The 14893-nt window shown below is 28.3% G+C and overlaps 1 protein-coding gene across 1 annotated transcript; it reads right to left on the bottom strand.

The window, feature by feature from the left end:
- Window positions 1-309: 309 nt before the first annotated feature.
- Window positions 310-9903, bottom strand: LOC114127535 (pre-mRNA-splicing factor CWC22 homolog). Its single transcript, XM_027991798.2, has 11 exons — window positions 9543-9903; window positions 5713-5773; window positions 4806-5031; window positions 4614-4742; window positions 4355-4546; window positions 3194-3329; window positions 2958-3092; window positions 2229-2470; window positions 1589-1869; window positions 576-677; window positions 310-514 (listed from the first exon to the last, which is right to left on the bottom strand). The coding sequence occupies exons 1-11, from the start codon at window positions 9622-9624 to the stop codon at window positions 484-486; spliced, it is 1617 nt and encodes a 538-aa protein (XP_027847599.2). The 5' UTR covers window positions 9625-9903; the 3' UTR covers window positions 310-483.
- Window positions 9904-14893: the final 4990 nt, after the last annotated feature.

The raw sequence follows: 14893 nt of genomic DNA, 5'->3' as shown, positions 1-14893 counted from the left end.
ACAAAACCCGTTATCTCCGTACAAATATTATATTATATCAATGGATTGTTTAACATGACTAATCATCGTAGAATTTAAAGGAAAATGAACTTATTACTTAGAAAAGTTGTCTTATCAAGGTACTTAAATTAACTAATTTTCAAACCAAATATACTATTTAAAATATAGGTAATCTACCTTATTTTCCTTGTTACAATAATTAAAATGTGTAGCATAAATTGTTTATTAACAATAAAAATATGTTTAAAGCATTTTATTTATAATTATTATAGTTCAGTAACTAGCCTAGAAAATACTCTAACTAATAACTTTAAAATTAAGTAAATATATTTTGTACTATAAAAGTTAATTATATCATAAAAAAAACTTCAGTTACATTTTAACAAGTGAATAGATGAAGTTGAATCGTTGTACGTAATTTTTGCAGCCAATATGTAAATACCCAATGTCAACGATTGTAGCCACTCAAAATTATTAATTGGATTAGAAAATTAATGAGTTTTCGAATGTATCACTAAAAATTTAACGAAGAATTATCAAAATAAAATATTACATTTTAAATTTAATAGACTTACATCAAGCCAACCAAACCAATAGATGAAAACAATTCAATGGAAAAGTTTGGGTTGTAATGTTTATTTCCAAAAAAAATTCCTTCAAACGCATTTTTTAAAGAACTGAAATAATGAATTTTGAAATCGTTTTTTAAACTTAATTCAACATATATTGGATCATTTACCAAGTGTTCTTTTTTACAAATTTCTTTTAATAAGTAGTTTATTCAAATTGTAGCAATTGGAATTTTTAAATATTATTTAAAGAGGGGAAAGATCTCGATATTATTGCTTTTCCTCAAATTAGCATTACCCCCCCCCCCCCGTCCGTTAAAATCATTTTTAAAAAAATGAAATTACTCCTCTCAGAATTTTAAAGAGTACATTTAAAAAAACTTATAATTTTATACCATTTATAACATTTTTTCTGTCAATAGTCCTTTTTTAAAAAATTATAACCACATTTTAATTATTAAGCAGATTTTTATTTACCAAATTCAAAATTAAAACAAGTTCTCAATTATGAAACTGTAAGTAGGTATCAATGATAAAACTTTAAATATATGTGGATTACAATAATTAAACAATATTATAATCATTTATAATATAATATAAAAATTTTATAATTTGTACAAATTGTTCGAGTATAATAAGCACTATACTAAAAACCGATTATATCAATTTGATCTATTCTGATTTTATATTTAATGCACAATTAAGAATTATATTAAGAATTATTTTTGGTAAATAGAGTTTAATAACTCGGAAATTAATCATTTGAATAGGTATTGATTTAGATCTATTAACATTTCTTAATATATGGTGGTTGTTTAAAAGTACTGTAAAAAATATCAAAAAAATTTGTATCCACACTCCTTAAATGGCATAAAATATCTAAGTAAATGAAAATGCTGTTTAAAATTCCAATACCAGAATTTGAATAAATGCATTATTAAGAGATAACAGCAAGATACGCATAACGTAATTCACTCCTGTGGAGCAAAAAACATAATTATTGAAAAATTTTTACTTACGGATCCTCAATGCGTTCATTCAATTGTTTTTGTCCCATATGTTCGTACAACTCGAGAAACAAATGCTTGACAAAATCAGCAGTAGAAGCTGTTGTTTCAACTTCATCCAGTTGTATAGCTGACAAAACCTTCCAAGAAATTACATCACTGTACAGAAGTTGAGCAAAATATTTTGCAATATTATGTAATTTTATCGTGTCGAAACTGTTGACAATATTGTAGGTGTCAACAAACAATTTCTCAAGTGGTCCAATTAAAAATCTGTTTAGCTGACAAAATATCTAAAAGAAAAACAACATACTTAGATAATATAATACATGAAAGGTTATCAGTTATTTTCAACAATTTTAGGTATCTGTATTATATTTCATTATATTCTTAATTTCGTTGTATACTGTAATTAAATGGTTCAAATTAAAATAATTGTATTTAACCGATTATGAAATAGTTTAAATATTTTATACAATTGATCATAATTATTTTTATTTTCACAGTAATATCAATTAATAAAATTCAAAATTTAAAACTATTATATTACATTCATTTTAAAATTATATTACAATTTTTAAGATTACAAAATAATAAAACTCAAATTAAGTATAGTAAACAATAATTGATACAAATGCATATTAAATCTTACTTGTGTAATATGTCCAAGATGCTCACTATATGAATTACGCTCAAAGCAAAGTTCAAAAAACAAAACGCAAATTTCCATTTCTTGGCCAGGTTTCAATTTAACTTGCATCAATTGCGAAGCACAATTTTCATACTTAAATGTTGATGAGTCCAGTATGATTTTTAGTAATTCTTTTAATGATTTCGAGTGTTTATCTATTTTTGGATTTCCCGAGTACTTAATCACAAATCTATTTTTCTTCTCTAAAATTTAGTAACAGTAGGTATTATGTATATTATATAGTATTTATATATTATATATATTTTATATTATCGTTATTATTGTACATATAATTATTATTTATTTATGTATTACCGTTGCAACAAAAATACATTAAATTCTATAAGCTGCATAAACTAAAACTTTGATTTATCTCAGGCCGGTGTCACACTTGCGGAATATCCGCAGCGAACGTTCCGCGATGGAATAATCTCGACGTGTAGCGATTTTATTTTTTCCGTGCGGAAATTCCGCTGTAATGTGTCCAATAGTATTTAAATGTATGAATTTCGATATAGTGAAAATTCCGATGCAGAATGACTGCTGCGGATATTCCGCAAATGTGACACCGGCCTCAAGGTTAATAATAGGTACCTAATTGAGTATATTTAGGTACCTAATAGATACAATAATTTTAGATTTATAAATATATAAGTTGAAGTTAATTAGCTTTTAAAAATAAAGACTTACTGTTTTTTTTACCGTAGGTTTCAGGATCATACATTAATATGTATTCATCTTTATCATCAGATTCTAGAACTTGTGTACGAAATAATTCGTACAGTTCTTCAGTAGACGCATAATTGGGGTCATAATAGTAATAGTCTGTAATACAAAAATTAATTTTTAAAAATAAAAATCATTATATTAAAGTAAATATTTGGTATTGTTGTATTAAGTATTAAGAACAAGGTAGGTAATCATACCCAAATTATACTCTGGATCAATATTATTTATCAAAGGAATATTAAAAGGCGTTCTGAATTTTTTTGTTTGCTTTTTGAATTTTAATACATGTTTAAGCGAAATAGTGTCCAATATTATTTTTATCATACGTCGAATCTAAAATGTAAAAAGTTATTAACAATCAATTACCATTAATCATAACACGCATCATTATGACAGACAAATGTTTGCATAAAACAATATTTAAGAATGACATAATCAACCAAATTATATTATTTTATTCTATATTTCTATAAGCAATAACTATAATATACTATAAACTAAGTATAAAAATGCATTATTTTTTAATGAGTCATAATAAATCCATTATCACCTTTTTGTCACCTTTTTTATCACCTATTGAACATCTTAATCAATTAAAATCATATAAAATACTACAAACTTCTCAAAGTATGTGGTATTTATGTTGACATCAGTTGTAAAATCGCAACTAGACCTTTAAAATGTGGGATGCTAAAATTGTTAATGCCTCGCAAAAATTGAGTACATGTTTAATTTTATAATTATATTAAATAGATAATAATATATTTTAAATCGACATACATTTTTGGATTTTGTGAAATGTTATGTTATTTCTCTAAAACAATAATAGTTAAGTATAAATAAAATACAGTGTGTTAAATTTGAACTACGGGGTGAAAAAGACCTTTTACACCCCTCTGTTTGTACCACAGTATATATTATATATTTATACTAAAATTATAGTTAGTTGATAAATACTGTTGTAATAAATCTAATACTGCGAATTAAATATTTCAGATATTGGATTAATGTAGATTTTAAGTTTTATTTTTAAGTAAAAATGATATTTTTTATATACCCTAATTCTCATTAACATTCACATTAATAAAACAATTTAAATTTAACAAAATCAAAGAAATCAACTTTACATATACTTTATATTCAATCGCATTATTAACCATTGTTTTATTTTATGTAAATTTGTATTCTGAAATACTACTAGTTAAGATTAAAGGATTGTCGAAATTGTTTGGTATATTTATAAAAGACATAACATAGAAATAACAAAAGAATGACCTGTAATTCGATTTTGAAACCTACTAGTAAATTAATATCAAAAACTAAATAATATAAAAATACAATTATGTTGACACTTTTACCTTTATAGCAAACTGCATGTTGTACACCGGAGTATTGTACCCTAAATTTATAAGGCTTATGAGTTCATTTTTATGTTCCTTATTCATTTTATGTCCACATGTATTTAGAATCACAAATGCTGCTTCAATTGAATCCTGTGTCGGTATCTTGACGAACATCGTTAATAATTTAACAGCCATTAGCGGTGAAACCTGTATCGATTAATAGGTACTTGTTGGTGTGAATATTTTCAAATAGTTAGCACAATTTAACACTCACTACTTCGTAAATAATCAAGTATGACATAAATAGAGTTGCTGTTAAATAATCACATTTTTCTTTTGTTTCATTTGTAAATCTGAACTGCTCAAGACAACGTACCAAGAGTAACCCTCCAACGTCTGGAAACTAGAAGTACCAAAATAAACTTATTACAAATCCTACTTTATCGAAAAAATTGTAACTACCTACCTCAAGATAGATAAGAGAAATAAACAAAGCGTAGATGTGAGTTTTATCGGTCGAAGATAACTGAATAGCCATAATATACTTGCAAATTAAGCCTTTACCACGCATTATATTTAAACGTAAAATTTTTTTTGCAATTTCCCTGGCCTTGTCTTCTGAAGTTACTTGTTGTATTAAATTAGAAATTGACTGTTGTAATATTGTCCAAGCAAATGTCTGATATTCATCACTAAAATAAACAATTAATAATAAAAAAAAAAATACCTAGTGTATATTATCATCTATATAAGTTGACAAATCGGTTAGCGCCGGAGGCCACATTAAAAATTCATAAAAAGATAACATATAATAATAAGAAATTATTAGTAATTATTACTCGTACTCTGTACGCTCTCTCCATTTATACCCATCACTATAAACGGTTTCTATCTGTGTACTTTTCTTGAATTTTAAGTTAAATCATTAATAATATATTTGGATTAAATAATTTAAGTATAGGTACTATTAGGTACTATGAATACATATTACATATATATATATACAGATACTATTTTGAATTTTGATAACTGATTATTCAATTAACATAAAATCATGGAATATATACTGAATGTTTCATTTATTTCGGAAAATAAAACCATCAATATTTTTTTTCCTCAAATTATACTTGATATATAATATTTTAGGTTGATACAATAATAATAATATAATAGGTACGTGAATATACATAATGTAGTGAAATCGTAAGTACCTACCTAATAATCTGTATATTGGTATATATATTTGTTTTAAAGATTTAATACGTATCAGAATCAACACCAAAAATAATTGTTAAATGAGAACCACACATAATATTTATTGAGTTTTTTTTTAGATTTAATGTTATGTTTATGTGAATAGTAGTAAATTTTACCTCTGTTTGTTAACTATGTACTCTGGAATCGTGGTTAGCAGGCTCTTTCCTTTATCTGGACCTGAAATATAATATATAATTATGGTATCTATAGGCTATGTATCAAAACATCAACAGTCCTTTACAAATATATCAAGTCTGTTTTACAAAATCTGTATTCTGTTTTCAAAAAATAATACTATAAAATATATTTATTTATTACATCGGAAACGCAAATGAATGAATCAAAATAGGTACTACAACAGTAAATATTTACACAATAACAACTTTGTCGTACCTACACAATACACATCAACAAATAATAACTATTGAACCATAGACTTTCGGTAATGTTTTGTGAAATGTGTTAACACAATTATGATTAAAGTTTGTAAAAAAAATAACTTACTGATGTTGTCAAAAATCAAAACAGATGTGTAAAACATTGATTAATTAATACAATAATACCATGTGAAATGAAGTATACAAAGCAGCCAAAATAAAAAATTCTACACAACCGTTCTAATTCTTAATATTATATTATGTACTTACTTAGGTGTATACTGTGTATGATAGAACATAATTTTTTTTTAACGAATTCACACATAATTGAGTATTTATGTCAATTGTCGCGTAATTAAAATATTAGTGATGACGCATCGGAACTTTTTCTGAGTAATTTATTTTATTAAGAGGAAGTTTCATCAATTAAGTATTCAGCGGAAATGATAATTTTCTGACTCTATTTATTACATGCACATTAGAGATGATTTAATATAACTACTCTATTTTCAAAGCATATCATTGATCTTATGATGCAATAGCTGACATTCTTTAAATAAATTTGAATTTTTCCTGAAGTCTATTTAAGATCAACATTCTTACTCCTTCGATTTTATCTTTATATAAGTCACACCAAGTAGACTGCAAAAAATGGAACTTAAGAAATACTATATTAAATTTGGTCAACTCATTTCAGAATGCTTAACCCATCATTGAATTTACCGGTAAGTTGAAAATATAAATTACCTATTATATTAATTATAGGTGATAAATAATCATAGCTTTCAAACCACTCGATATAATTTATAATTAAAATCAGGGATGTACATAGAAGGGTGTTTTAAGTGTTCAAACACCCCCCCCCCCTCCCGAAATAATTGTTTTTTATAATAAAAATGTAATACTAACAAATTAAAATAATTAATATTATTTGAATAAAAATAAAAATACTAAAACAGAATATAAATAGATTAAAATTATTCCTATTGTGTATTAACGTTATGGGTACAAAAGGATTTGAAAAAAAGTTCTGTTTTTTAATAACTGATTTTCAAAAATATCCCCAAAAATTTTTTTTTACATACATCTCTGATTAGAATTATTAATTAAATAATAAATAGATATTATCAAACTATACATTATTTCCGAATATTTTAGGATCACACAACAATTCCGCAAAAATGTTCAGTTAAATACTTAAGTATGTGGTTTGATTCCGCATACATTTGAAACACCAGGTCAGCCAAAAATTAAAAATAAATAAATAATTGAAAATCAAAGAAAAAATGACCAAGTCATTCTGATTAGTTGGAAAACATCCCACACTAGACCTGGTAAATATAAGACTTCTACAGACAACTATCATCAATCTGATTTGGACTGTTGGCATACAGTTGTGGGGTCGTAGTGGTTATACTATGAAATATAATATTTAAATCATTTTACGTTGTCAAAATATTGCCCTACTTATACCATTCTCACAGCATACCGGTTACTGATATGACAAGAATGAAATAATTCATCAATATTTAAAAATATTATCTGTCCAGTATAAAATCAAAAAATTTGACAACAAACAAATGTGAAAATCTATAGAGCTACACAACAACAGAACTACTAAACAACTTTTTGACAACTTGGAAGACATTAGATGCCTCAAATGTTTTAAGTCATATAACTTTGTTTAAGTGATTAAAGCTAAGGGTCTATCTCATTAGAAGTATAACCTAAAACATGAACATATGATAAGATATATAAGATATATGTATATGCCTATTGCCTATACACAAATATTTTTTATAACTATTATAGTATTTAAGATATTCTGTAATATATACTATAATCATTTTATTATTATTTATTAATCATTATGATGTAATCGTATTATTATGTAATATTCATAGGTAGGTATTGTGAAAAATTAAAAATAAATAAATAATTATATATGCTGGAGAGAGAAATATTTTGGTATGCATATTATGTGTAATGTATAATATGTGATTCCTCAGCAATATCCTTAATATATTTGACGTATAAGATTTTTAATTTTTTTTCGATAAGTTCTGTACCTATGCGGTTCGTATAGTATTCTTTCTATTCAATATAGATATTGGCATTTGGCCTAGTTAATACTTAACGTTTGACATGCATGATGTAGATACACACTAAATGTATAGGCTGTATCACCCAGAAATACGACTCAAGTCCGTGAAAGTATATATAAAAAAGACGCTAAATTTTATATTTTTAGCCAAACGCTGAAACGCACTATTAGATCTGTCACGTCCTCGGTCACGTCTTATTCAATGCAATGACACTCTTCTCTCAAAAGAAAGACCCTATTTTCATTTTTTTAATTAAAGATAAAAAAGGAAGACCCGGACATAGAATTCATTTAATGAATTTATTAATGCAGCTAATGAAAAAATTAAAGACGAAATCTCATAGGAAATCTGTGTCGGAAAAACGAAAGTGTAACACCTTGGTAGTGTTTAGTATTAAAATACTAGGTATGTGATATAATTAAATATATATATTGTAGAAAATACAATAACGCCTTTAAAATATACAGAAAATCCTCACACATTTAAATAATATTCAGTTAACATATAATAAAAATAATTTAGCATGAATAGCATTTCATGTAAAACAAAAAACTATTAAAATTATCTGATTCAACAAGATGAAAAATGTTTATTAAGTTTTTTATATTCTCTTTAAGATTTTACAATATGATTTATTAAACATGAAAATTTTAATTATTTAACACTTACGCATAATAGCTATTTAATGTTTTTATATTTTATTATACTCGTGCACATATAATTATGCATGTGTGAAAAAATGAGTATAATTGTTAAACCTATAACTAATATTATAATGAATTGTAATTACAAAAATAATAAAAATAAACAAATCTTTTAGCTTATAACTACATGTGTTTTACGATTTTTTCACATCGTAACTGTGTAAGAAATTAAAAATAAGTAAATTATCGAAGTAAATCTGTTTATAGTAGTAAATTAGTGATCAAATACTTTTAAAAGCCTTAATTAGGTAACCTTAAGTGCGCATAGCTTATTTGTAATGGAAAGAACAAGCGCGCATTAAGTGTAAAATGTAATGATACAATTTCACATTAATCACGATACGTCTACCGATAAATAAAGGATGATTGCACAATGTTATTTGTTACTATAGACAATTCGGCAAACGGTATACTATTATTTAGGATTTCTGGAACGGAACGATCGGATTCGATACACTACCAAGAGATTTGTTCCCCCTATGGCGTAAAAAAATGCATGGGGTTGTTTGAACCGTATATGATCGATAATACGATTTATTATCCCGGTCGGTAATTTAATTAAATTTTACACTGATTCAGACGAACGAATTACTAGTACTATTATTGCCGGACACCGGGCAAAAGTTGTAGCAGTGATCGACAGAACGTGAATCGGTTATAGTCTTTTGCTGTAAACGAGTATCAAGGACGAAAGCTATGCCACCGGAGAGTGAAACGCAGACAACTAGTCGAAAAAAAGTCAAAAAAATTCTTCACTTACCGGCACTCGGGCAGAAACGTCTAATGGAGCGGCAGCGGCCACGTGGGTTCATCGGATATGGTGGCGGTGGCGGCAAGTTCATCTCTAAAAATCTCGAGCGGAGCACGTGAGGAGATGACGAATTTTACGAGACTTAGGACTAGGCCACGAGTGCGTTGTACTGAGGAGACGGCGTATCGGTCGGCGCGACGCAATAGGTGTGGACGTCAACGGAGCGTTGGCACGAATGATGGCGAGCAAGAGAGCGTGTATCGTTGTAGTCGTCGTCGTCCTACTCGTCGCTCGCAACGCCTATCAGCTATAAGCGGAGCGGGTCGCGGGCGTCGGCCGTTTATCCTCACTCGGCGGCGGTGGCGGCAATGGCTGCGGCGGCGTCGTCGCCGACGGTGCTTAGGCTCGGGTTTTTTGGCGGGAGTGGTGGAGGAGGTGACTTCGAGGGGTGGTGGTCATGATCGGTTTGTTTTTTGGCGGGTGGAAGGGGGTGTCGGAAAACGACACGTGGCATCGGTGACTCATCGTCGCTGTGGCCAATAACCTTGGAAGCGGGCCAAGTAAGAATATTATTACTATTGTTGTTGTTGTTTTTGTTGTTCTTGTTGTCGAAGTGCCTCTGCCTTCGCGGACTAATGTTTTGAACGCGCCTATAGTCGCGGTGCGGATGGCGTAACGGGTCCGCGGCAGAGGGAAAACGTGTGCCCCGGTTCGCGTTCTACAAATACGCTGCAGCTGCCACTGATCCGGCCCCGTCCCATGGCCATATAAACAATGAGGGGGGTGGACCGTTGCAGCTAAGTAATCTACGCTGCGAACAGACATTTTATTCCCATAATCGATTCACGTTGCGATGCCGATGAATTATTGTTTATGTTTCGAGTGCTCGACTCCTATTCCGGCTGTGTAATATGATGATGATAAATATAATATACGATCCGCACGATGGCTGATGGGTGGATAGATGGGGACGGATGGTGGTCGGTGGGGTCCTGAGAGTCCTGCGGCTGTATACACGCTTTACGAAAGCATGTTCATTCCACCGGTTTACAGGTAGTCGATTTTAGTGTCGGGTTTATACGAGTAATATAATATGTAAATACGGACGATTAATGTTGCGTCACAATCGTTATTAATTCAAATCAAAAACTTAAATTGGACTCAAATAAATATTTACTGATGCCATCTGTAAAGCATATTATACTTAAAATCACCGAAGGAAAATGTAATCAAATTTCAATCTACACAGTTTTTATAGTTTTATAGTTTTATTATACCTATTCGTTGATTTTAATAGCTAGTGATAAATTAAACATGATTATCATATATTATAATTCAATATGTTTTTTTAATATTTTTTTGAATCCAACAGAGAGTTAGGTTTCATTGATAAAAAAAAATAGTAAATAATTAAAGTATGGTTTGAACACTCATTATATTCGAACGGTATATTTTTTTGACTTGTATAAATATATGATTTCACTGGCACGAAAACGAAATTAATGTAAATTCCACCATTCTTATACAAAAAAAAAAATCAAACATTTAATGTAAGTAATAAGAACGAGAAGCCATGACATTGATCACGTTAGGTAATTAATTTTAACATTAAATTGTAAAAGAAAATGTGTGTCAAAATAACCAAATTTTATTTTAATTTATCATTTTTTTCCATAAGATATTTACAATCTATTGTTTTAGAACAATAAATAAATGTGAATTAAGAAGAGATACTATTGAAATTTTTGAAGGAAGAAGTCACCCAATAATGACACAACCTATTTTAAATTTTTTATTGATTAAACATTTGAAACTGACATTTTTTAAACATGCAATTTCGATTTAAAATTTTAAAAATAAAATAGTCAAAAAATAATAACAATGAATTTTACATTTATTTTTCTACTGCAGATTAAAAGTTAAAACCAATGTAGTTTACACGTTTCTATCAGATAGAAAAATCTTACCAGAGAAATGTATTTACTATAAATGTACAATCGCCTCAATCTACGGCATAACATTAAAATACCAGTAAAAATTTGGACAAGGTTTTGGTCATAGTATTATCATAATAATCGGCGCTGCGGCCGGAGACCCTCTCGCTCTATTCAGTACTAAAATATAAATATAGCTATACTTCTTATAATATTTAATTTTAATGGGATACTATGTCGTTTTATATTTGGTATTAGGTATACACGTTTATTTTTTGACATATATATATGTTTTGGGGCTGGGTACAGATATTTTGAGTTTATGACTCTAACCGATTTTAAATATTAAACTATTAAATATCACTATTTAATATGTTATTTTACCCATTATTACTTTACAATTAACAAAGTAATTATCTCATAATAAACAACGATATATAATATTATATTTGGTTAAACTTATACGAATTATGTACCTATCTACCCTAGTCTAAGCTATTACAAAGTTTAAATATAAAAAAAAACCTAATCAAAGATACTTGTACCTTAATTGTAAAAAAAGATTGGCAAAAAAACCATAAAAACATACTATACATAATTCATACATTTTTCTTGAATTGGAAAGTTTTTTGGAGGGGGTCTGGCCATTGGTCTTGTTATTTAATAAATAGCCATCATATTTGTCTTTAGATTTTTTATAATTATAACAATAATAAATTAAATAATAATAAGTTTTAGTTCAATATTGATCCAAACGTAAATCAGACAATTTTTATATTTATTAATTTTTACTATGTATATTAGTGGTTTATTCGTATTTAATTATTTTTAAACTTTGATTGCTATTGCTTATCAAATTTATTATGTAGTTAGATTATAGCTGCAGAATTGTTTAATTTTTTTCAATGAATTTGCCACTTTTATTTAATCATTCGACGTCTATACACAATATTTATTATCGACAAAAGGAATTTATGAAAAAGTGGTTAGAAAAAATGAAAATAATAAAAATACAGCACCGGTGCGAAAAAAAACTGAATATGTCTGTAGGCACCGTTATAATATGTTGTATGGCGACGGTCGTATGACAAGGTCTATAGACGGTATTCGTTTTTGTTAACTAAAATACCCATTATTATATTCATTGTGTCAGGTTCAATCGACGTCGTTGAGCGATTTAAAAGAAACAAAGAATACGCTTTGTCGAAGACATGCTCCGAGAGAAAAAATTAGGATTTCGATATTTAATGTTCGTATAAAATATAAGTACGGAAAATTAGTGTATAGGCCTCCTTCATAATATGATTGTGTATACTGCAGCGTGTATTTAATTGTGGTATATGCGCACTAAACAAGCGTATAGGGTCGTCGGTGGATCTAATATTATGCCCCTTCCCATGAGCCTATACCTCGTCGCGACGATATAAAGCAAAAAGGGGGCGACGTCAACGGTTGTTATGGGTACAGACGCACCTCTACTCGTCGACTACGCGCCAGACTCGAGTGTCTAGAGACCTCTCCGCGCCAAACGATAAATATAGCCGATCCGAGTCACTGCGCTTAACTCGCATACGATGAAGATTTGACAACCCCTCTCAGCACATCTTTATAATAATATTAAAATGTATATATTTAGAAACAGCTATATACGTAGAGTTCGTACAGATGATATTATGCTCTCTTGCAGACTCCTCTATACTCTGTGTACCATCGAGACGATATTATCATCGGGGAGGCAGTGAATTACGTCACGTCATGGCGTATGTTAATAAAAACGATTTCTGGCGTATAATAGCGGTATATATTACATTCATCAAAACGTCTTCATTGCGCCATAATAATTTAATACCGAAAGGTGGCGAGTATACTCACACGTCAAGTGTCTTACGTAAGGTTCATTGTTTTTAATTTATCTTATGAACCTACGACTTGGAGTAAATAGTAATACTATATATTATTAATATTAACAGTGCGACTTCTGGTGACTTCTATAGCAAAGTCTTGTGTTTTATGCGTGAATACAAAAATATACTTATACATTTCGTGTAAAAAATTGAAAGAATTACGGTTTTTTTTTTGTAAAAGAAAAATATATAACAATAAACCGTTTTGTTCTAAAATATTATAAAATTATTATTTTATAATATAACAGCATCACCGCGTCGACATGAAATAAAAAATAAACAGTTCGTTGCGATTATATTATAATAAGTAAATATGCGATGTCAACGTCAATAACTGTTTGATACTACGTAAAAAAGTAATTATTTAACAACAGATTAAATTCTTATTGGGTTCAGACCACAAGGCATTATAGTTATTGTAGACGATAAACATAAACTCGAATCATATAATAATTGAACTTATTATATTAATTTCAATATTATTTCACATGTAGAATACTATTTTAATAAGACATAATTAAAGTGTGAAATTTTATGAATTGTGTTATAATATTATACATATTTCAAATAGTTGATGCCTCTAAAACGTAGATGCATATTTAATTTGAAATGATAATATTACTTGTTGGTGAATTCACGTATCTGGATTTTGAATTACTTTTGATTGAAAGAATTGTGAATTCTTCCATTTTGAAAATATGTACTTTAATAATATAAAATAATTGGTTAGAAATTACAATAGGTATAACTATGCAGTGGTTAATAAATATTTTTTATAATTATATTACATAATTGAAAGAAAAGGGAACAGGTGAAAAAAATCGTTCTGTCGCACTGCACCTCCTACCATAGTACTAAGTCACCTTTGTTCTAAAAAAATGACTACCAGATAATATTAATCATTTCACCGGACTTTGGATAGCACAATATAAAAACTAACTTACGTATGTGATTTCGTGGAAACACAAACAAATATCTACACGTGTAAAAATATCATTACCTAACACATCCGGTACGATGGTCATAAATCATAATATTATATAATATACTTCTCATGATTGTTTCAATACTCAAATTCGTAGGTTATTTATTTCAGTAAATTAACAATATCAGGTACTTACTACATTTATATTAATTATTTCAATAATATATATTATCTTCTTAATTACATCGTTGGGGCTTAATCTTTAATACATTTGAAACGCATATTAAATTTTTTTTAACACATTTTTATTATTATATTGAATAAATAACTAACGACAATTTAAATATTTTTGCCAATTAAAGAATGTAAATCAGATTATTGAACAAATGCCATCAACGACTATACGACAATAGAATACATATACCTAGTTAGAAGAATAAACGCAATAGTCGAAAAATTCACTTTTATCAAAAGATGACGAAAACGATAATTGCTGAATAATAAATCAATAAATATTATAAGAATTCGGCGTATTAAAATAATTAATCTCGAGCAGTGACGAATTTTGGGTGACCCTTTCGAGGGTATCCAAAATAT

The sequence above is a fragment of the Aphis gossypii genome, chromosome X (assembly GCF_020184175.1).
Source record: "Aphis gossypii isolate Hap1 chromosome X, ASM2018417v2, whole genome shotgun sequence".
NCBI lineage: Eukaryota > Metazoa > Arthropoda > Insecta > Hemiptera > Aphididae > Aphis > Aphis gossypii.
This window is presented reverse-complemented; position numbering and strand designations above follow the sequence as displayed.